We start from the raw sequence: 25,719 nt of genomic DNA, 5'->3' as shown, positions 1-25,719 counted from the left end.
GTACCAAAATGAGACAGTATTGTGACACACTTTACACACACACACACACACAAAAAAAAAAAAAAAAAAAAAAAAAAAAACAATGTTGGAGGGTCTATGCACCTGCCAGAAAGATAGAAATAGGGAAAATACCCCTTCCCTCAATCAATGTGGTTTAGTCACATTACAATCCTTTCTTTTCCATTTCTTCAGCCTGTCATGATTCTGGGGCACATGAATACGTGTAACCAGTGAGTTTTTCAAGCCACTGGGGCTGGGATTTGAACTGTGGTAGGGCATGTAGGATCCAGCTCTCTTACTCCTTTGTCTATGGGACTGACCCATGACAACAAAATTTTTAAAAATTCTGGTTCAAGAAGTCAAGAATTTGCGGCATTATGAGAAGATCAATACAACAGGAAGAAGAGAATGTAGGTGCCTATTTGAAGGAGGGAAAGAAACAACCCAGATCTTGGGGAGGGGGATTACGAAGCTTGAGAAGAAAGCAATCACAAGAGGCCAACTTCACAAAACTAGTCACAAGCATTAAGCTGTGATAATGGGGAAGACTTTGACAGTAGAGGGGCTGGCTGGTATGCAGTGAGGAATAAATTGGAGAGTTGACAAGGAGAAAATAACACATCAATAACCTAAAAGTAATGATGATATCCAAGAAGAACTAAGAGTGTATGGTTCATGTGCAATGGAAGAAAGCTAGCCTGGCACCTGACATTCTCTGATACCATGTTAGAAACCTGATATTGGACACTTAATATCATTGTGGTTTCTGAGCTGGAAAAATGCCTATTATTGAAATGAGAAGGGCATGCCATACAATGTGATAGGAAATGATCTCGTGTCTAATTTCTGCTTCTCTACCACTTTTTACCCCTGAATGGGCAAATAACAGCTATTGAACTACATCTTTCAAATGTCTTAAACTGTTATACGTGATATATACTTTAACCATTAACTTCAAAATAATTGAATGAAAATACATGTCTTTTCTGTATCTGTATGGATGTATTAATTCAAATAATGTTAAAAAAATAAACTGAATAATAAATAAAGATTTCTTCCTGAAAAAGGAATCTGGTAAACATTAGTATTTTCTTTTTTGTAAAAAAAAAACTTACTTTATTATTATTATCACTCTTTAATTTGCTACAGGGCATGCACACTCACCAGAGAGAAACAGAGGCAGAGAAAGAGAGAAAGTAAGAAAGCAAGCTGCCAGGTTCAGGACTTGAACTGCCATTGGTCATGTGAGAGTCCAGCGCCTTAACCACCACAACACCTTCTGGCTCCAACAGCAGTATTTTCTTGCAAGCATTAAATTTAAACCAATTTTTCTTACCTTTATGTTTGATATTAAGAGTTATTAAATGCAAGGGATAATGTAAATATGTAAATTTCTGTGACTATACCCATCTCTAAAATAACTCTTAAATCCATTTTTTCCCTCTCCACATGTAATGCCATTGTCCTGATTTAGGCTTATACTATGACTCATAATTACAATAAAATTTTGATTTTTTTTTCAATTTCCAACCTTTTGTCCTCAAATCTGTCCATCTCATTATTGCAGAATGTTCTTTCTGAAACATATCATTTTCACCTCATAACCCTACACTGATACCCAGCTTCCTCTGAGAATAAATGTTAAACTCTTTATCTGTAATTCTGGGGTCAAATTTCTTTTTTTATAGCTGTATAATGTTGTTACTTCGAATCTTTTCTTAAAATTCTCAAGTAATTTTTGTAACAGCTTGAAAATATGAGTTACCTGCACTTTCTCACACAGTTTCTGAAGTAAACACCCTCCCATGGCTTCCCCCTCTCATTCTCTCAGCCTCTCTTTGTGATAGACAACTTGTTCCTCTTCTTAACATCTTCTGTGCATCTGTCACTTCCCCATACTGAAGTGATTCTGCTTTCCCCTCATCTTCATTGCTCTTCGTATTCTTCTAAACACATTTACCTAATGTTTGGGATGTTTCTCCCAATGAAAGCCCCAGAGATTTAAACATGCCAGTTAATGTGTAAGCATCTATATTTGTGGGAGAACTTTCCTGATATTTTAGGAAAGTTCACTATAACAGATAAGAGGTAGGAGTGACTACAACCATTATCTGTGATTCTGACTGTTAATATACCTAATTTCTTTTAGACTAATTTTATAATTTCTTCTATATATAATGCATGGTGGAATGTTGGCAATTCATATGAAAATGTTTATGATGGTCATATAGTGCCAATATGCACTTATATAACTAAAACAATTTCTCAAATTCTAAACTTTTTTTAAATCAAAAGTCAAAATATTTTGTTTTACTTGGCATAACACCCTCAGATTTATCCAGGCTGTCACATGGCAAAATTTCCTTCTTTTTCATGACTGTATAATATTCCACTGTATATGTATACCATAGCTTGAATATATGTAATTTTTATTTATCATTCATACCTCAATAAGGCTGGAAGAAAAAATAGAAAGAAAAAAATAAATAATAAAGGTCAACTTCCAAAAGAACAATATTTTTTAAATTTTTAAATCCTCAAGGAGTTTTAAAGAGCTTTAACACTAACAAAAAAATACTATTTAAGAAGTTCAAGTAAATTATTGGCTAAAATTATGTCACAACAGAATGTATTTTAAATATACACACTGGGTCATCTGAAAAGTCTTGGCACATTTTTGCACAGAAAAACATATTATCTGAGGTCTGCATAATAGAAATTTTGAACTTATACCACACACACCTCTCATTATAGCTGATTCATACCCATTTGTGAACATATGGATATGTGTATGCATATATATCTAGTCGAATATATACCTACATAAGATTCAGCAGAAGGCTGATCTTCCTTGAATTACTAAACATTTCAATGAAGACCTCAGGGATGGATAAATTAATTTCTTTTCCCTCTTTCCTTTCTCTCTCTCTTTCTTTCTTATAATTTCCAAAGGGCATGTGCATTTGCCAAAGAGAGACAGAGAAACAGAAAATGAGAGGGAGAAAGCATTCCCAATGAAGCGTGATCATGCAGCTATCTCTTCCCCTCCATTTCTCCATCCTTTCAGGATTTTAAGTACGCATGAACATATGTCTGGGGTGTTTTTCAAGTTTCTAGGGTTAGGATTTGAAACTTGGTTGGCCATGTGGGATTTAGCTCCCTTAAACTCTAGGCTATAAGCCATCCCAGGGATGAATATTTTAGAATATTTTCTTTTAATTCCTTTAACTTATATCTCAGCAATATACATTATTTTCTCAGGTATGTAATCATGGAAGTCATCAAGAGTTTTATCTTAAACTAACAGAACTATTGAATAGGTTTATAATGCAATATATTTATAGATATTTTCTTACTGCGTTCATTTTTACTGACTTTCTAACATAATTACAAATTACAACCGCAGTTGTAATTTGGTGTTTATATATCTGCTTCTCCCCTACATTACACCTTCTTGAGAGACCTTTTATTTTATAATTTTCTACACAGAGCATGCTACACATTAGTTCAACTAATCGTTCTCTTTCCTTTTGCCCCTCTCTCTTTCTCTTTTTTAAGGTTTTTCACTATGAAGTATGCTCACTTTCCAGAGGGAGAAAGAGAAAGTAAGAAATCACCCTCCAGGGAGGATGGCCATGCCTCAATCCCTTCTCCTCCTTGGATTTGGGGCCATATGCACACATGCCCAGCATGATTTGTAAACCACTGGGTCCACTATTCCCACTGCACTTAGCTATGTGGGAATCATTAACCACCATGCCACCTGCTGGCCCAGTTTTAGTTCTTTTACTGATGAATTTCTAGTATGCTTTTCAACTTGACATTCCACAAGATTTTGATGTGTAATTGCTAAGAGACTCTAAACTTCCTCCACTGTTTTGTATGATCACGTGTATGTAAATACTTGGTATAAACAGACACATGGCACTTGGTTATGTAACAAAACAGAAATAAGGCCAAGAAAGGGTAGAAATCATCAAGAATAAGTCAATGTTCCAGAAAAAGAGGAATATATTCATTTGTTTCCAATCGCCACTGCATATTTTAGTTTTTTCTCCTATCTTATTTCTTACAAATTTGCAGACCAGGTCAAACACACAAAGTGATGTGTCCGGACTCTTCTTATCCAGATTTCTCGATCAGTATTTCCAGGAAGAGTCATTGCATGGAAACTTTTATGTAACTGCTCTTTTCTCTTATGCACAATATGTCTTATATCCTCATCCCTGTGCGCTTAATCGGGAAACCCGCTTATTTGGAATGTCTCCCAAGGAATCAAATTAAGCCTAATTATACTTAATGGCAATGACTGCTGTTTAATTTGGATGGTAATTCTGCTTAATTGAGATGCCTTCAGGTGTCTAAGTGGTGCTCTACTAAGAGAATTGGTATGTACAAGTGTATCAACCTGGAATACCATGCTCCTTCTCGGAACATTTCTCCAAAATGAATGATAAAGTGTAAAGAATTTTCTAAAACTATGTAACACGAGACTAAAATTTAACTTGTTAATTACGGAGTGCTCAGAATCAACAAATGTATACAGACTCCATCAAAACCTATGTAAACATACTCTAAGATGACAGAGAAAACCTAAACTTCTAAAACTAGAGACAAGAAATGTATAAACCCAAACCACACAGATTTATTATTTGTCATTTTATGATTTGGACAAATTAAAAGCTCAGTTTCAAAATTTTGGGAATGTATACATTGTGGATTTTAATTGATGTCTGCCCACTGGAGTCTGGTCAAAGAGGAAAAAAACAGTATTTAACAAAAATTAAAGGGTGAATTTAGTGATAATTCAAATGTATTCCTTGGCAATTTGCTGGCCTGTATGTGGTAGACACCACTACCATCAGCCAGTCCTTCCTAGTGTCCAGATGTTTCTCTCCTCAGGGCTCTCCAGGAGTTTGATGGGCATTTGATGGAAAGAATTCTGTTAGGGAAATTCTGTTTTTTTTTTTTTTTTTTTAGAGGTTGTTGCTATAGGGCACATGCGCTTGCCAGAAAGACAGAGACAGAGAGACAGAAAGTGACAAATCACTCCCCAGGAGGGATGGCCACATCACAATTCCTTCTCCTCCATTTGCCTCTCAGGATCTTGGGCATCCACACACACTCAGTGTGGGCTTAAGCCACTGGGTCCGGGACTCGAACTGCAGTCAACTACATGGGAGCCCAGCGACATAGCCATTAGGCCAACTGGTGGTCCCTCTATTAGGGAAATTCTAGACAACGTTTTCTAGATTGCTAAAATAAGCTTGTCTTGTTTCTTCTTCCTTCATTGATCATGATGCTAGCTCTTACTAAAGCATGAGACGGTTGCAGGCATCTTGAGCCCTGAGTGGAGAATATTGTCTCTGCCTTGCATAGTAGATGGGAAAAATGGCAAAGAGCTGAGACTTCTATGATGTTACTGAACTCCTGAATTAAACAGAATCTCCCTGCCTCTGCCCTTTTGCTACATGAAATAATGTGTCACAAAAAACGTAGGATATTTAGTTGGCTCTTCGGTTACCCAGAGTCAGAAACGCTCTGCGGGTGCACTATTACCTACTATTTCATGTCCTCATGGCACTCATCGAAGCAATAACAGGACAGAGAGCTACCAAAAGACATAGGAAGGAAGAAAGCTAATGGAGTGTTGTACAGTACGGTGGGAGGAAGGAGTCTAAATTCCCTGCAGCTTTGCTTCCTCTCGGTCAAGGAAGGAGTTTAGACCATGGGCATTCCATGTCTCCTTTAAGATAGAAATTTCAATGATTCTAGCATATAGAGCCACGAAGGACAAACTCAGATGCGTAGACATGTCTTTGGCCTAGTCTAGGCCATATTTGTAACTATTCATATGTGATTTGGATTTCAATACATTTTAACTATTTCAAAGTGTTAAGCATAGTCCCTGAAGATTTAACTTGGAAACACTGTCTTCTGAATTGAAACCCCATGGCTATTCCACTTCAAGGCAAAGAGTTTAATATTTTGAAGCTCTTCAATGATACTTATAGCTGGAATATCTTTCTTGTTATAATTGAAGGCACATCTACCCTCCAATTGACCTTGAAAGAAAAACACCATTAACAGAGCTTGGTTGAGTCTTTTAGTGAGTCTCTGCATGCCATCTTTCTTATCCCTCATTTCAGCAGCTAACACATCTGTGAATTCCAAATTCACCTCTATCAGGGATATATCCGTAAATACAGAGCACGTACCTATCACGCTGCCTAAAACCAAATCCATTTCTTCCCGTAAAACTCTAGTCCCTGGGTCAGCAGACAGCATGATGCTTATGTTGCTGGTCTCCCACATAGTTGACCATGGTTTGAATCCTGGACCTGGAGGCTTAAAACTCAGTATTTTAAACATTAAAAGGTGAATTTAGTGATAATTCAAATGTATTTCCTTGGCAATTTGCTTGCCTGAATGTGGTGGACACCACTACCATCAGCCAGTCCTTCCTGATTTCCTGATGTTTCTCTCCGGCTGGGCGTGTGTGTGTGTGCATGCACAAAATCCTGAGAGAAGAATGGAGGAGAAGGGATTGCAGAATGGGCATCCCCTTTGGGAGGTAACTTCTTGCCTTCTGTCTTTCTGTCTCTCTGACAAGTACACACAGCCTATAGCAAAAAATCTCTCCCTTAAAAAAAAAAAAAAAAAGTGGTTCCTGATGTCCTTTCTCTAGTTAAAAGGTGGGAGGTGGAAGCATCTAATCTGTTGTTCCAAACTGGAACAAATTTTAGAATAAAATATGGGCTTTATTAGTAACTGTACAAAGACAGAGGATATACCCAGGACTAGACAGGCTGGAGCTTATGCTCATGAGGGCTTCACCCCTACTCTCAGAGTCATCCTTGATTCCTCCATTTTTCTGCCACTCAGTGCACCTGCTAAGGCAGAGCTGGGTGGGATGCACTGATTAAACAAGAGGATCAGCATCCTGGTTGTTCTTCCCGCTCCCTTACTCTCCATTTGTGACTTATATCAAGTCTTGCTGAGTCTGTATCTATTAATAGGACAAATCTAGTGGAATCTACCTTGTACTGCCCCCACAGTGCCAGCCAGACTTCATCAACTCTCTCTCAGAGAAAGTACTACGGTCAGTTATCAACTCTGCATCTCACCACTCCATCTATAAATCTCTCATAGAGTATTTTCTTTCTTTGTACATGAGAAGCCCAGATAGAAGTTATGTTACTGCTAGTATTCAGGTTCATCTGCTTATTTATTTATCTTTGGGTTTTGCCATAGGGCAAATGCACTCACCAGAGTGGCAGAGAGAAAGACAGTGAGAGGGAAAGTGAGAAATCACCCCCAGGGAGGATGGCCATACCATAATCCCCTCACCTCCACTTGCTTCCTGGGATTTTGGGCATGTACACACACGTGCCTGATATGATTTTCAAGCTGCCGAGTCTAGGACATGAACTTCAGTCAGCCATGGGGGAGTCCAGTGCCTTAACCATCACACCACCTACTTGCCTCCCAGGTTTGTCTTATCAAGGGTTTCTCCCCAAAGCAGAATCTTGCTTGCAGCCCACTCATCTGGATGTCATCCCAAGGAAAGTAAGAGAAAGAAACAGAAAAATATCACCAATGAATGCAATAGCTAACTGGTTCCCCATGGGCACTTGGCTCCTTCTTGCTGGAACTAAAGAATGTACACCTCAGCATTTTCTGTCTGGGACTCCTTAGAAGAGCATTGTCTGCCCATCTGCCCATTCCTCCATTGACAGAGAGTGGTGAGAACTCCATCTCACTCAGATTTGGGCTGTGTCATAAAGATCAAGAGCCCTGGAATAGAAAGTACCAGGTAATAGAAGCGCTGAAGCAAGGTGTTCTGCGGTATTAGAGACCTGAAGAGGGCCAAGTCCGGTGAGGGGCTTCACCCAATGAAACAACACCCAGCGGATAGAGAAAGGCTGCCTGCCTAGATGGCCTACTGCTCTACCTTCCAGAGTGACTTTACTATTTCCATGTAATCCCTCTCATACACTTTTTCCTTTCTGATAAATTCATGTAATTATCACAGAACTAAATAAACATAAAAGTTAACTTAGTCCTGTGATTTAACCAAACTAATTCATTTTAGTTGGACTTTCATTTGAAAACTTAAAAAGCACCTAACAAAAGTATCTCCTATCCCATAATTTGCAAAAGTAACATATTGTTATATTTTACAAATGTCTCAGTGAGATATTTTGACCTACAATATAAAGCAGTTGATTTTATGTGCCCCCTATGGAAATATTCTATCCCTAATTCAATTCAATACCTAATATACCTCCTAAACTAACAAACCCAATTGTTTTAGTATCTGCTCTCTAAAGTTCTACTATTTAATTTTCAGGACTTTTTTAATTGCTCAATGTCATATGACTTTAGTTACTTCAGATAAGATAGAATATTGTAATTTTAAAACATAGAAATATAAAAATTAATGAAAATAATCACCTTTAAGCAAGAGATATGCTCTACATTTTTAATTCAGGTTGGAACAAAACTATCCTATATGGTAGACAAATTAATAAGATGGCTTGGTAAACAGACATAAAATTGTCAAGATTTTTTTCTATTTATTCTATGTTTGACTATGTTTCCACTGCTACTACTACTACTAGCTTATAATAGATAATAATATTGTTCTTATTTAGGTACACACACTGATTGATTAATACTGCTCAACCACTAGGGTAAATACTATTATCATCTATTTTTCTGAGACCCAAGGAAGTTAATTTACTTGCCCAATTTCATTCAAGTACTAAGTGTAAGGGCTGAAATGTATGGAGCTGAGAACAAGGACTGGAAAAACTGTAGTTCCCTGGTAAAAATCAATCAATCAATCAAAATTGAATAAATAAACCATCAAATAAGTATATAAGGGGAAGTATATGGCTTGGATTTTGGTAATTGACACCCTAGGGTAAAATATAGTTCTCGCATATCTAAAAGCACCGTAATAAAACTTGGAGTCTTCTGTCATAGCCATAGGAGGCCAGACATTTCTCAGTGTTCAAGAAGAAGACTTAGAACACCCTGGATTTGTACCTAGTTCTGTTTATTAAAGTTTGTATTTTCCTATAGATAATAAGTGAAGGACCATCAGATGGCATAATGGTTACGTTGAGGGATTACCATGTAGTCAACCACAATTTGAGTCCAACCACAATTTGTCTTAAACTCCTGCTCTTGGTGTGTGTGTGTGTGTGTGTGTGTGTGTGTGTGTGAGTGCACACTCCAAATCCCCAGAAGACTGGAAGACAAGGGATTGCAGTGTGGTCAAACACCCTTGGGGGTGATTTCTTTCTGTCTCTGTCTCTGGCAAGCACTCATGCCCTATAGCAAAAATATCTCTAAAAAATATCATAGCTGAGACTTCAGAACTAACATAAATAAACAATAACCAAAAGGCATCTGTGATGAACATTTTATTGAATCTAAAACTAGAACTTCCCTGCTTTTAGATCTGGAAACTTCATAGCTCTAAGAGAAATCTGAATAATTATGACAAATATTTAAATAAAATATAGAAATGAAGAAGTGATTGTTTCAGAGAGAACTGTTGGTATAATAAGTGCAAATAGTTTGGGCTTAAAAATGTAATGTTATTATAAATATATTCCCTTTAACATTATTTATTTTAGTAAAGTTCATACAGAGAATGGCTCTATTCCCTGACAGTTTTGTTTTGTTTTGTTTTGAGAGATTTTTTCCTATAGGGCACATGCCCTCACCACAAAGATGGAGAAAGACAGAAAACGAGAAATCATCCCCCCCAAAATCCCTTCTCCTCCATTCTCCTCTCAGGATCTTGGGCACACACATACACGTGCCCCACGTGAGTTTAAGCTACCAGGTCCAGAACTTGAACTGCAGTCGACTACATGCGAGTCCAGTGACATAGCCATTATGCCAACTGCTGGTCCCTCCCTGACAGTTTTTTAAAAGCAAAATTATTATAATACAGAAGTTATTCAACCTCATTTTTTATGGTTGTTGTTTACTATTGTTGTTCATTGGTATTAACATAATTACAAACTATGTATGCAAAATTTATGGAGAAATAACATGGTATCTCCTTTGACTACTCTGAGGGAAAATGTCTATCCTACTTAATATACTTAGGGTAAGAAACTGTGAAAAAAATGCTAAAACTTGCTTTCTTTTTAGAAAACTTAAATTACTGAAGGAAATACTTGGACAATGATTTAGAAAACAATATTCAAAAGGTTGGATAGAGTAGGAACATTTTTAGTGTAACAATTAGCCCTACTGTGAAGAAATACTGTGAGATTTCAAAAGCATCAGATATAGTGAATTATGCTTAAGTTGAGAAAGACATAATGCAAATGAAGAAGTTCTATTGTACATGGAAGAAGAGCATGGTCTCAATCTTGGGAACTGTTACAGGGGATCAGACTGAGGATACTCACTTTTTATTTGAATCTTAGACAGCTTTCCAAATGAATGTGGGTAGAGGTTGGGATCCATTGTGAGAAATGTGCCATCAGGTGACTTCATCATTGTACGAACATCAATGTCTTTATGAAATTGAGACGGCATAGTCTACAGCACACCTAGGCTATGTGGTATAGCTTATTATCATCGTATGAGATCACTTTCACATACGTACTCCACGGTTGCCTGAAACACTGTTATGCTGTCCATGGCTATATAAACAATAATCTGGTATAGCTCTTCAATTCAAACAGCAGAATGTAAGGATACATGACATTTACCACGTCGTTTACCTAAGTAGTTGACGGAACCAGTGTGGACTGTATTAACCACATGGGACTAGGAGAGTCAGTCTTACCTTATCCGGGTCTGTTGTAGTGATGACCCACACACAGTGTGCATTGTCTTCATACTGAACTGGGTAATTAGGGGAGGTAATAATGCCACTGGGTCCACGCAGATTTGAGCCACATGTTCTAGCTGGAAATACATAAAATCAACATTATTTTCTACACTTCACCAGTGAGGTAAAGATGCAATATTCATATGGAATTTCCAGTTAGCTATTAACTCTCATGATACAAGACAGTGCATGGTCTCAAGCTGGCGTGTTACCCAGCCTCCAGTTACTCTTCTCTAGTAGCTGCAGCATTGTCCCAGAACATTTTGTTATATTAGTGCAAAGGCATTCCTATTCACCAAGTGATCTAATTGATAGCACCATGAGCACTGTCAATATGGAATGATTAAAAATCTCATTCAGACTCAAATACAATCTTCAGCTATTTGTACAGTCTTTGTATATTTAGTTTCATACGGGTACTAGAAGATACAGTGAAACAGACAGAAGAAGATACAAGTTAGCATCTCAGCTATGCTCTATGATCTTGGATAACACTGTGTGACCTTCAATAAGTAGTTTCAACTTAAAAAATTTCAATTACTCTCCTCTTTAAGAACAAACTTCTTTTGCTTGTTTGTGTTAATAAAAAGACAACCTTCAGGAACATACTACTAACCCTGATGTGGGTTTTAACATTAATAATTTAAACTGGGTTTGAGAAAGAAGCAGAAGAAAGTGATTTCACAAGAAAGAATACAAGAGAAACACTACTTCATTTTCTTAAGCCATCATGTCACACAAACTGATAATACTGTTACCCAGTGAAGGACTTACCCTAATCACGGCCTATGCTTTGTTCTTCTTTCTCAAGGCTAAGCACCTACTTCAGGTCAATTATTGTTCTTGGAGGTTCAGCTACAAAACTAAACCACCAGGGCATCTGACTTTGAAGAGCTCTAAGCAGTCACTTAGTTTTGTTTTATTTTATTTTTATTTTTATTTTTTGGAGAGGTTTTCACTATAGGGCACGTGCGCTCACCAGACAGATAGAGAGAGACAGAGAGACAGAAAACGAGAAATCACCCCCCAGGGGGGAGGTCATGCCGCAATCCCTTCTCCTCCATTCTGCTCTCGGGATCTTGGGCACACACGCACATGTGCCCTGCGTGAGTTTTAAGCCACCGGGTCCGGGGCGCGAACCGCGGTCGACTACATGGGAGTCCAGCGACATAGCCATTACGCCAACTGCTGGTTCCCAAGCAGTCACTTAGTTTTTCTTGTCTCCATAAAAAGATATTTCTCTTTTCCATTTATACTGACATAGCCATAGATAAATTATGTCCATTTTTACGCATATTCCCTTACTCTTTTGAGATTATTAGTCTATAGACCGAGCTTTCCTACAAAGCTGTGAATTCTTCAACCTTAGCGACAGCATCCTTTATTTACCTGAACTGCCTCAGCAAGACACAGTGTCTAGGCTTTGACGTGTAAAAAATGTGACAGCAGTACATTAAATGACTTCTAAGCTATTTAGTACTTGCTCTGGAAACAGGTAAAATTAATCTAATCCACATTGATGAACATATTCAAATTAACTTTTCAAATATTGGCATTTACTTCCCAAATGAACATGTCTTAAATAAAGATGGAGAAAAGATTATTTGGTTTCCAAAACCGAGTAGGTGTCCATGGCTGAAAGGTCACCTGACAGTCAACTGGATACAACATGGACACCTCCTACACAGCATTCCATTCTCTAATGAGCTTATTTTAGGAACCTGTTCTCAGAGAGGATCATGAACTTCAGCTATGAAATCTTCCTACTCTACTAGTAACAGTATTAATTAGAAAGTCTTAGAAGAAAATTTATCACCAACCAAGTTTCAGTCCTAATAACTTCATGTTACATTTCCATACATTCTTAATTTCAGATATGATAGCTGATAAAACACAAGGTAGCATGATTCAATAAGCATTTTATTTAATTTTGAATCAATACAACCATATTGCCTTTCTAAGTATTTCAAACTTCGAGAAGAATGCATCTAAAGAAATTGTCCAGTGGGCAACAAATTTGTTTCATTTCTACTGACAATGTGTGCTCAGGCAATCATTAAACCCAGCTGTCACTCTGCTGGAAAGTTCACCAGATCTGACACACCATCAATGGCCTTGTGTCCACTTGTCAGCTTCGAAGCTTGGCTCCTAGTTTAGCTTATTAAAATAGCTTACCAGCATTTCGTGAACTGCGGTCATGAATTCTATTTTCCCAAGCAGTGGAAAAATAGAAATTTTAGCGATAACTGTTAGTAAAATATTCATAGTAAACCAGCTCATTTTCCACATTTTTAAGCATACATAATACTGATTTTCACATAGAAAAAGACATGGATCCAATTGCTTCAGAAATGTCTTCACCAGAAGTTGTCAAATTAAACCATAAAATAATTTTTATTTTTAAATCTCTTCTTTAGAAATATATCTCTATGTTTGCAGTGAATTTTAATAATAACTTGCTTTTTATTCTTTTAACTTAACACTTTTTATATAAAAAGACGAATCAAAATAATAATCTGAAATGTGTGGGAATGTCCAGGACATTTTTTTTAAATCTATTTTGTTCCTTTGAATGTCCTTGACAATTCTAAAAATTTCTAGCATTTGATAGTTTCCTCTAAATTTTGGTGGTAGCTTTTGAATGTGTGTAACAGCCTTAAGTCACATGATCTAACCATAATCTACTTAATCTTAATCCTCTTCCTGTCTCAGTCTTTGCCCTTCTAACTGGTCACCATCCAAATCATCTATTTCACCACCTAATGCTCCTTCCCTCATCTGACCATGTGGGCATCAGTCATTAGCTTTCTTTTTTTTTCTTTTTTTTGGAGAGGTTTTTTTCTATAGGGTGTGTGTGTTCACCAGACAGAGAGAGAGAGAGAGAGACATAGAGATAGAAAGGGAGACATCACCCCCAGCGGGGATGGCCATGCTGCAATCCCTTCTCCTCCATTCTCCTCTCGGGATCTTGGGCATGCACGCATATGCTGCTGGCATGAGTTTAAGCCATCGGGTCTGGGACTCGACCCTGGGTTGACTACGTGGGAGTCCAGTGACATAGCCATTACGCTAACTGCTGGTCCCAGTCATTAGCTTTCTTACATGAAGTTTTCATAACACTCAAAGATAAGCTTCAGTTTTCTCATTGCCTGCTGCCAAAATTCAGTCAGGTATGGGAGACTCTTTATCAAACAATAACAACAGAGTGTGAATTACCATGACTTCTGCTATCTAACATCCACATGGCGAAGTTCAGGGGGAAGTCTCCTAGCTCTCCCACAGCACCTGCCATCACCTGAAGTTTTTTGTTCATTTGTTTTTGGTTTCATTCTGTGGTTGTGGGACAGGAAGGGTTATATTGATCTCTCTGGACTGAGAGTGGAGAGAGTAGAACAAGCCCATAGACCTTTCTCTTTTTTTAAGTTATTTTTTTTAATTTTATTTCAAGTTCTTGTATACGTCCAATCACATTATTTAGCTTGCAAAGTGAATATTCCAACATGTGCGCATTTCTCCCCAGTCCAGTTGATAATACTATAAAGTTATCTTCAACAGATAATGCCCCATTTCTTTATCTCATGGATGCTATACCTCTCTACTAGAAGAGTGGAGTGGGTGGCCCATAGACCTATCTATAGCACACTCCTAATCTTCTTCCTCCTCTATCAGTCTCAAGCACCTGAAGGTTTTTATTTTTAAGGGTTGCTATATGTCAACTTTTTAAAAAATTAATATTTGGGAAAAAGAAGAGAGAGAGAAGAAAACAGAACAGCTTGGGGGATAAGAGATGATGCAGGACCAAGATCCCATAGAAAGGAGCCAGTGGAAAAGTATCAACAAACCAAGGAGCTTGGGAATGAACAGTTATGATGTGTTTCCTGTCCTCTTTTTGATCATGTTTAGTTAAAACTGAAAAGATCATGTTCAGTTTTAACAGTTTAGTCAAAACAGTTAGAAATACCAGCCTGTAAGACAGAACATGTTCTAGGAGCTCATAACACAACACAATGAGATCTGACACATGAGTTTAGAAATCTGAAATTTATCAGGGCTAGCAGGTGGCATGGTGGTTAAAGGCTCTGGATTCCTGCATGACTGACCACGGTTCAAGTTCCCAGCTCTGGTGACTTGCTTTCTTGCTTCCACCTTCTCTCTCTTTCTTTCTTTCTCTCTCTCTCTGCCTCTCTTTGTTCAAATAAAAAATAATAATAACAAATGGAATTAAGTAAATAATTTTTTTCTTTTATTAAAAAGAAGTCTGAAATTTATCACCTTGTCTGTCCATTTCCATTCATGGTCTCCTTGTCAGTTTTTCATCCCATGCTAAGGATTCACTGTGTAGCAACTGGGATAGGTAGAAGGAAAATTTAGAAAGAACTGATTTTGAATGGCCAATTTCACAGTAACCTGGGAGATGGGGAAACTTCTTCCCTTACAATTGCTTCTGTACCACACAGGCATTCAAATAGTCAGCAAGGCATCTAATCAAGCAACATCAATAATCACAATATGCTGGTGTGGAGCAAGTTTTAAGAACAAGATCTATATATATTCTGCTCATTGAAATGTATATATGCATGTATATACATATTATAATTGAGTGCTACTTTCTGCTTCTCCAAAGGTCTTGCCCTTTTTCAATCTGTTTTTAAAAATATAGCATCTGATATAAAACAATGTCTACTTACTTGCTTAATAAATGTCGTTGGGTAATTACTGTGACCCAATTATGTTACTCATTTGACAGTTCTCTAAATTTGTAGACTCGAATTTCAATTACATTTTATATATCTTCCCAATAAAATAGAACTCACAAACCAATAAATTAAAAATATATCAAGAGATAAAGAAGAAAGGTAAAATAAAAATAAACCAATTTTAAATGCCATTTTTCTACTAATCAACAAATAATTATTTAGTAATAGTTTTATGTGATTTATCTCATTTAATACACAATATTTGGTTGTTGGAAAAGTCCTGTTTGTTTTTCTTTTTTAGGGAGAGATTTTTGCGATAAGGCATGTGTGCTTGCCAGAGAGACAGAGAGAGAGAGAGAGAGAGAGAGAGTGAGAGCGAGAAATCACTCCCCTGTAAGATGGCCACACTGCAATCTCTTCTCCTCTGTTCTCCTCTTGGTATTTTGAGCATGCATGCACACATGCCCAGCCTGAGTTTTAAGCTGCCAGGTCCAGGACTCAAGCTGTGGTCAACTATGTGGGTGTTCAGTGACATAACCATTACTCCATCTGCTGGTTCTCCAAAGTCCTGTATTTTATGCAAAAATGTGTCATGACTTTTCCAACAACCAATAATAATTTATCTATTTATGTAAAATATGTTCTAGGGAATTTTTACTGTTGATAGTCACTACTCAAGTTAGTTAAAGGAATATTCTAACTAATTGTAATTAGAATTCTAATGAATTAAATTTAAATTAGTAGGATATCAAGATTCATATTTAAGCTCTTTCAAAAAATTAATAATTATATCGATAGTCTATTTTCTTGCATGCTTTTAGAAGACAGCATTATTATGAACTGCAAATTTTATGTCTACACGCAGATTGTCAATCAAAAAGGAGACAGAAGTTTGCAGAGGTGAAGACTTTGCTTTACTTCATTATACCTGAGTTTTAGTCCTGGCTTCTACAGTTATTAGCTAGCTCATTTTAAGCCCTAAGTTTTTTCTTCATCAATTAGTATAACAATTCACTATAACTCTAGCTACGATTGCCATGAGAATTGACTAAAAGTGCAAAGATGAGGATTCAGTGCATGCCCTCACACATGTACTAAAGAAGGGTTCATTAAATGTTGATTAAGAGTTGAGCTTTGAGGATGTAGCAAAGAGAGACTAAAACTAAATTTCTTGTTTTCAACAGAAAATGAACATATAAAGTCATGAATGTACAAGGTCAGGAAGAGATGAGAACACTGAAGAAAGAAGAAGGTTTGTACAGTATCTAGGAAAGGCTTGTGATGGAAACCAGGTGGTCATGGAAAGATTTTGGACAAGGTACTAGTTGATGAAGGGTATAGGATGGACAGACAGGTGAACATTGGGGAACGTTGTTCCAGATAGAAGGGAAACGGATGCAATGAACTTAATCCAAAAACTTACTTGGCATGCTCTGGGAATGTAATTAACACCAACCTAACATTCATTTTCAGGTCATTTTCTGTCAGTAGACTATGAGAATAGTATTGAAATACAAAATGTATTGTTTCTAATAACTTAGTAAAAGTGCTAAGGAAAAAAAGCAGACTTCTAAGTGAAAATGGCAAAGCTTTGGGAACCTGGAAGGAACCACAGAAATTTCTCTAAGTTCACTGGAATTAAACAGTTAATTGAGTGTGTATGTTCCTTTAAATATCTGAGATAATAACCACTTCATCAAATAATCAGTATATAAAACATAAATCTAAAATTGACCCTGGACCTACATTCTGGTAAAATGAAGAATCCTCTTTCAGGTTAAATGATGTCTTTGTTATGATATAAAATGTCATTTCTACATGGAAAGAAAAAAAAAGCCATAAAAATTCTAGGTAGATAAAAAGTGAATAAGTTAAGGATAATTCTCAGCTAACCTAACATGCAATCCCAAGGTAACAATAACTATTCTGTGACCTGTGCTGACTCTAATTAGCTTTGGTGTAACCACAGTTACTGTAGCAAATAAAACTTCACTTTTTAATATGCCCTTTCAGTTCAGAGAGCAACTCAAAATAGTAACTCCACAGACCAAAGTGTATTAACATTAAAGAAAGTGCTCTACATAAATTCTCACTAAATACTCATCAAATGAAACATCAGCCTGAACATTTTACCAAAAAAGTAGACATTTTTTCCTTCTCCCTTGTTTATTTTAAAAATCTACTGCCAGTTAAAGATATTTTTACAGTTTTAAACAGCTCATAATGTTTTACCCTGCAAAAAATCATAATAGTTGTTTTCATATCCCTAAATGAAGTAAGCATAATTTCAAACAAAATCACTTGTGTAATTACTGAGCTATGACAACCATTCATCTGTTTGGTAACAGGAAGAAAAGGTAACATTCCCCCGTCCTCAAAGCTAATTAGCTAATGTAAGCATTGGCTAACCACCCCGGTTTCCAGATGGAAGGATCACTTCTGACTCACTGCAATTTATCAAACGTTTCCATCAGATATCCCTTCTGTACAGAGGGATGGTAATTACTGAAGAGTTAAAGACCCTTCATGAAGATGGAACCTGGAGAATCAATCCTGCCTTAAGTCACTGATCTGAAATGCTCTAATAACAATATTCAGCCCAGAGACATTTTACTGTATCTGAGAGATGGGTGAGTTTGAAATATGAGGCTGAAATGATCAATAGAAGAGTTTCTTTAAAGGTGAAGAATAATTCAGGAATATCCCTGCCATGATGTTCTTTTATACATACTATGTATTACGGCAATAGTATAGAATGGAAAATGAACTTGAAATATTGCACATGCTATTCCGAACCCAGCAATAGCTAAGTAAGTATTCCTAGAGTTTCCTTTGAAGAGCATTTTTAACCTTAAATATCCTTGGTATCCATTGTTCTGTATGTTCTAGTAACTTATTATAGGAATAGTTATGAAAGCTGCACTTAAAACAACATTGTTTGGAGCCAGCAGGTAGCATGTTGGTTAAGGCACTGAACTCCCACATAGCTAATGGCAGTTTGAGTCTGGACCCAGCAGTTTGAGAATCACGCGCACTGTGTGTGCGTGTGTGTGTGTGTGTGTGTGTGTGTGTGTGTGTGTATGCATGTGCATGCCCAAAATCCCAAGATGAGAATGGAGAAGAAAGGATTGTGGCATGGTCATTCCCCCTGGGGGGATAATCTCTCACTTTCCCTCTTTCTGTCTCTGTCTCTCTTTTTCAAGCACATGTGTCCTATGGCCAAAACCTAAAACAATTTAGAAAAAGGTTTTTTAAAATTGTTTTTTGTTTTTACTTTCTTACCTTTCCAGTTTTTCTCTATGTGATGAATCCATCATCAGAAACAAATAGAGACACTATCTAAAGGAGAGAAGAATGATGTCCTCACAGTTCCTAAATGTTGCCAACCTAAAAATCTTATTGATTTCAACGGGAAGAAAGTACATTCTACAGTGAGGGATGCCAGCCAGGACACAGGCCGTGACTCACGGAGCTCATTTCTCCTCTTCACACCTACAAGGGTGTTGATAGTTCTCTACAGCTGGGAAGAAAACTGGGACTGTAGGCTTAGCTAAATATCTAAAGCTGGGCTGTTTGATACAGTAGCTTCCAGACTGTGCTATTAGGCAGTTAAAATGTGGCTGGTCGGAGATAAGATATGCTATTAGTATACATTGCACAATAGATTCCCATGACATAGCGTGAAAAGGAAAGTGTGTAACACGTATCACTAGAGTGTTCATATTGATTATATGTTAAAATTACAATTGGGTATTTGGGCTAGGTAAAATACATTATTGAAGTTAAATTCAATTATTCTTTTTTTTTCTTTTTTTACCAGTTTCATTTGGTAATTAAATATTTCTAAATTACTAATGTGGCTTGCATTTCATTTCTAGTGGAGAGTACTGGCCTAGAACTCCCTCGGAGCAATCCCCTATAAGTAGAATATTATTTATTGGTTTGTTTGTTTGTCAGAGGGTAGGTGCCCTCACCAAAGACAGAGAGAATAAGGTATGTCCCGTGGGACATAGTAACACGACAATCCCTTCTCTTCTATTTCTTCTCCCTTTCACACTTTTGAGCATAAAAACTGCATGATTCTCAAGCTTTTGGGGTGGGGGTAGGACTTGAACTGCAGGATTGGTCACTGGGGTCCAGCTGCCTTGGAGTCAGCCCAGAAATCTGTATTTTAAGGAAGCTGCTGGGGAGAACTCAGAAGAAGTGTGGCTTAGGTTACCTTACACTGAAAAAGGTGGCAAAAGCTTAGCAAAAGTGACTCTGTCATTAGACTGGAAGCAGGACATTAAAAGGACAAACTTAGATACAGGCTAAGGAGACACTCAAGCCGTGTGTTGAAGGTGCCAGTTGATTTCTCCTTTCTGCTTATAGTAAAATGTGGGAGGAGAGAGATCAATCGAGCAAAGAACTGTTCAACAAAAAGGACCCAGGACTGGATAATTCTGCAACTTCGCAGCCAGCTATTAAGAAGTTAAAATGCAGAAATGGCTGCCTGAAAGTATCCCACAGACAAAAGCCTGGGTGTATGTATCTACACTGAAACATGATCACAGGTCAGATTCAATTCTCAGTCACAAAAACAGTCCTTTCCAAGACATTGAGGGTTTATATAACAGGCCTCTCCATCAATCCGGTCATACCCTAAAAATTTTAAGAGCATTGCCCTTTATCATCTCAGTAAGAGTCCAAGATAAGAAAAGATCACTTCCAAAATATTTGTGAGGGAACCAGGAGATGGCGTAATGGTTACATCGCTGGAATCGCATTTGGCCTACAGTGGTTCAAGTTCCAGACCCAGGCAGCTTAAAACTCAGGCCAGATGCAAGTGTGTGTATGCCCAAAATTCCAAAAGGAAAATGAATGGGAAGGAATTCCAACATGGCCATCCTCCTTGGGGAGTGATTTCTCATTGTCTGTTTCTCTCTCTCTCTCTCTGACTCTCTTGCAAGAGCACATGCCCTATAGCAAAATGCTCTTTAAAAAGTGTAGGTAATTAATTAATTAATTAATTGTGGGTATGACTTTTGTCTACCCGGGTACATTCATGAAATATATGCCCTATGGAAACACTTTCTTGAGGATTATTTTAAGTCATCATAATCTCAGAAAGTTAAATGTAATAAATTTAATAAAAGTTTAAGGACTACTTCAAGAAATCAAGGGACATACAGTTTAAGCAAAACAAGTTACCCATCAATTGCCAGAAAAGAGGAGATAAAATTGAGCTCTTGTTGCTTTTGGAGGTAAAAGCTAGAAATTGAATGTTAAAGATTGGCAGTCATTTTTACAGAAAACCAAACCAAGCAAACAAAGCAACAAAGGCTTGTGAAAAAGTGTTCCTTTCTGGGACCAGCACATGGTGTAATGACTATGATGCTGGACTCCCATGTAGTCAACCCCCACGCAGTGGTTCAAGTTCTGGACCTGGTGGCTTAAACTCATGCTGGGTGTATGCACACATGTGCCCAAGATCCTAAGAAGAGCATGGAGGAGAAGGGATTGCATTGTGCCCATCCTCCCGGGGGGGGAGGGGTGGCGGGGAGGCCTCACTTTCTGTCTCTCTTTCTCTGTCTCTCTCTCTCTGGCAAGCACATACATTCTATGGCAAAAATCTCTAAAAGAACAAAAAAAGAGAAGTGTTCTTTTCTAAAATATGATCGGGTAAGACATGAGAATCTATGAGAACAAGATTTTGCAAAGATTGCTTTTTTAAAAAATTATTTATATTTTGTATATCTTATATATTTACTTCTATTTTTCTCCCCTTTATTCCCTCCCTCTCACTTTCTGTTATTCCTCACCTTCCTCCCACATTATCTCTAAGAATAAGTAGCTGAGGGGTTAAGAAGGAAGGATGTAACCTCTCCACCTTTAGCCTGGAGAGAGAAGGTGTTGGCCAAGAGATAAGCACCTCAATGTGTTTTACACCAAGTCAAATTATAAGTTGGGACCAAGATACTGAGAAAATGTTTGGAGTTTAAGCTGAGATTCAGGAAAAAAAGGGAGGGGGAATGTAATAATTTAATAAATAAAAGTAAAATAGCATGTAGACAGTATTTCCTTTATGTTACTCTGAAACATCAATTCAAGAGGTTAGGTGGTGGCGTGACAGCTATAAACTGGAAGAAAGGTCCTAGATTCAAATCCCAGGACCTCCCTGAGCATCCCCAATCAATGTGCATGTCTGTGGTCCAGGCTGGCTGAGACTAGAGATGTGTCACATTGTGGGGACTTTTGGCGGGAGTACTTGCTTCTTTCTGTCTCTGTCTTTCTCTTTGGGAGAAATAAATAAATTTAGAAAAGTACACATTTTTAAAGAATAATTATTTATTTAAATTTATTATTATTATTATTTTAAAGTATGCTCACTGGAGAGAGAGAGAGAGAGAGAGAGAGAGAAAGAAATAAAACTGCTAGGTCCTGGACTAAAGCCATGGTTAACCATTTGAGAGTCCAGAGCCTTAACCACCATGTCACCTACTGGCCCCAAAAGTATGTATTTTATAATATCAATTTAAAATAATGCTAGTTTACTACTTGTCTAATTCAAGCTTTTTTAAAAAAAATAGTTAATGTGCTTTATTTCAAAGCACAAATATGTTTGAAAGGCCTGGAGAAAGGTAAGCATTCCTTTCTCAAGGTGATCAAGTACAGGGGTCCCTTTTTTTATTTGATTTTGAGAGCAAGAGACAAAGTTAGGAAGAATGTTTCCATTGGTATGGCCCAAGAGGGTGGGATATCTGAAAGCTGTACTTGTATATATAAGAGAAGAAAACAATGAAAAATTAAAATAATCTTTTCCCCTTAGGATAATAATACCTTTGACTTAGATATCATTTAAAACTGGGAGCATTGGGGCCAGCAGATGGCATTGTGGTTACATCACTGGACTCCCATGTGGCCAACTGCAATTCGAGCCCTGAACCTGGTGGCTTGAAAACCACACAAGGTGTATGTGTGTGCATGCCCAAGATCCTAGGAGGAAAATTAAAGAGAAGGGATTGTAGCATGGCCACCCCCCCCCCCAGGAATGATTTCTCACTTTCCTTTTCCTTCTCATTGTCTCTGTCTCTCTTTTCTCTCTCTGGTGAGTACCCGCACCCAAAAGCAAAAACTTCTAAAAAAAAAAAAAAAAGCCCAAACTTGGGGCCTCGTATGCTGTCAGCATTTGATAGGAACATGAATTTTGGTATAGTTCCTTCAAAAATTTAATAATCTTACTTTAGGATTAGAAAAGCCAGCGTATTGTTTGTCCGCACTTAGTATGTACCGAATGCCTGCGTCCCATGGCAGAAACTGAAATACTGGATGGTATAAAAGCATAAAGAGCAGCAGTGGATATCAGAGACAGTTCGGGAGGAGAGTGGAAAATGGGGAGGGAGAGGGGGAAGGAATCCAAGGGGGAAAAAACTGAAGTAAGATATATAAGAAACACAAAATGGAAAATTATCTGTTGAGGATAACATATATGGTAATATCTTTGAGCCAATACTATGGATGAGATAAATAAATAAACAAATCAATAATAGTACACAAAGTAGTCCAGTGACTACAAGTAGAAGGACTTGACCTTTCACATTTCCTTGACCAGAGACTGAGGCTTCTCTTTGAAGGATATTCAGTAACAAGAAACGGCTCATGCACTAGCCCTTCCCTCAGGGTTTGGATAGAAGCTACAAAGCTGGGCTCTTTGCATGGAACAAACTGCAAGTGGTTATGGGAAAGGACTCTGACACAGTAATACGTAAGACAGTATTTCTAGCTTAGATGAAGAAAGCGATATATTTGGCAATTGTTTCACTTTAAGTGTATAACTCATACTTTATATTTTGCATTATACTTTTTTTTTTTCTTTGCAGATGTTTTTGCTATAGGGCTCGTGCTCTTGCCAGAAAGACAGAGAGACAGAAAGTGAGAAATAACTCCCTAGGGGAGATGGCCATGCCGCAATCCCTTCTCCTCCATTCTCCTCTCAGGATCTTGGGCATGCATGCACACGTGCCTGGGACTCGAATCGTGTCGACTACATACATGGGAGTCCAGTGACATAGCCATTATGCCAGGTGCTGGTCCCGCATTATACCTTTTTTATAAAAAAATATTTCAAAATAAAACTTCATGAGTCCATTCATAAGAAAAAATATTATAAGGGTATATAAGATATTCTTACAGATGAAACTTTTCCTTTTATTCCTTGATGTACCTAGCACTTTTTCCCTTCAAAACTACTGATTTTCATAAATTCTAAAGAGAACTAAAAAACCTATTTTTTCTTTTCATTTTAATTACTCTTTTTTAAAACAACAGCAATGGTTTTCTGCTGGCTTCAGTATAATCTCTATAATTCTGATACTAGTGTTCAGATGCCTCATAGATGTGACATACAAATACTTTGACTTCTGCTAACATCATATTTTTTAATGATAATAATGACAATGAATAGTTTGCTCTGCTAACTTCGTCAGAGTTTAGTTTGACATGATTTATTAATAAAATTATTTGGAATCATGTTAACAACTTGTTTATCATTCATATAATGAAAACCTGAGAGTTCACTGTACTTCAATTCACCTTATTGAAATTGAAAGGTGAGAAATTTTAGATTTGCAGAGGCACATATAAAATTTTCTAAAGGATCTGATTCTGTAACATATGCTCATACATATGCATGCTGAGCATTATCTATCTATCAATCTATCTATCTATCTATCTATCTATCTATCTATCTATCTATCTAGAGAGATGGATACCAATATGTATTAAATATGTGTAAAAATGAGACTGAATTATTACGTTATTCAGATCTTTCTGGAAATAAAAGAAAAATTCATCTACATATATTCTTAGAGATATTTGCTTCCTACCACATTTTATAAAGTATTTATTTTCTTACCTACATTATTACCAATATCTGCCCTGTCTATAACCAATGCTTTATACTTAAATCCCATTGTTATTCAGAAAAACATACCATTTCCAAAGAGAAGGAGAGGAGGGCCATACCTCCCTGTCGGTGACTTACCTCGGCAGATTGGCCGGTGGTCACTCCAAGCAGCAAGTGTCTCTGTAACTCTCTGGCAGGTGATACTTTTGGACCCTTGGAGCACATAATTGTCCTCACAGGAGAACTGGACATTTGCACCAACCCTATGTGGTCACAAAACAAAAAACAACCCAAATTACTCATAGATGTCTTCTTAAAAAAATAGCATATTGACCGCTCTAGTCAAAACCACATGCAGCATTAAGCAATCCATTAACAGTTATTCACAGAAGCAACCCTGTTACTTATGAAAGGTTATGGAATTAAAAGACTTGGGTTCAGATTTCTGTTTTTCCACCATCATAGATAAATAAATACATAAACCTTAACTTGTCATCTCTGAAATAGAGGAAATAGCAAAGGTGATCTCATTGAGCATTGTATCTTAAAAGAGAAAAGGTCTTGCGAAGGGATGTTGTACCCTGAAAGCAAAATAAAGTTGGATGTCATCCCATGTGAGTGAGAATCTTACAAAACCAAGAATTGATAAAGTCCAGGTTAAGATACTGTCTCAGGAGAGAATCTATGTTACTATCACATACATTAATTATATTCAAAAGAAGGCCAGTGACATTATATTTCAGAAAAGTATCTTAGAGAGAATCATTTGTTTTAGAAAATAAGCAATCTATCCAGCCTAGAGTTAGATGAAAAATTGCCTTGGTTCCAAAGCTGCATTTGCAAACATGAAGGTTTAAGGTTGTAAACATTAACAAAACATTGTCACAGAATAACAATTGGACAGGTGCATAAGAAAGTGTGAGAGGCATACATCAAGTCTGAACATACCCAATTACTTCTTCTAAGCCTGACAACTGGCATTGAGTGTAGTAGTATTTTACCATCTGACAAGCCTATTGTTAGAAGAAGAAATTCTGCTTGTTTTTTTTTCTGTTTAACAAATCCCTGGGTTGATGTTGAGGAAATAGGAGTGAAAGAGGAAGTCTTTGAAGAAAAAGATGTATAGTTGTTCCTATGGTTGAATGGAGTTAATAATAGATTTAAAATATAGGGAAAATAAACAGATACTGTCCTTTCCTGCTTATGGGAAAAATAATCCTCATCTACAATCTCAGTGAATGTCATTCAAGAAATAGTACAAAAACATTTCT

General features: G+C 37.2%; 1 protein-coding gene across 1 annotated transcript in view; it reads right to left on the bottom strand.

The window, feature by feature from the left end:
* The window catches only part of LOC102500420 (CUB and sushi domain-containing protein 1-like), a 214,376-nt gene that overhangs the window by 154,489 nt on the left and 34,168 nt on the right, over window positions 1–25,719 (bottom strand). Inside the window, exons 3-4 of the mRNA XM_006165295.1 lie at window positions 24,587–24,711; window positions 10,823–10,944 (exon numbers count right to left, since the gene is read on the bottom strand). Coding sequence (XP_006165357.1) covers window positions 10,823–10,944; window positions 24,587–24,711 — 247 coding nt within the window. The remainder of the gene's footprint in view (window positions 1–10,822; window positions 10,945–24,586; window positions 24,712–25,719) is intronic.

Source organism: Tupaia chinensis, unplaced genomic scaffold, assembly GCF_000334495.1.
Source record: "Tupaia chinensis unplaced genomic scaffold, TupChi_1.0 Scaffold143877_1, whole genome shotgun sequence".
NCBI classification, from domain to species: domain Eukaryota; kingdom Metazoa; phylum Chordata; class Mammalia; order Scandentia; family Tupaiidae; genus Tupaia; species Tupaia belangeri.
Note: the sequence above shows the minus strand (reverse complement) of the source record. Positions and strands in the feature narration are given on the sequence as shown.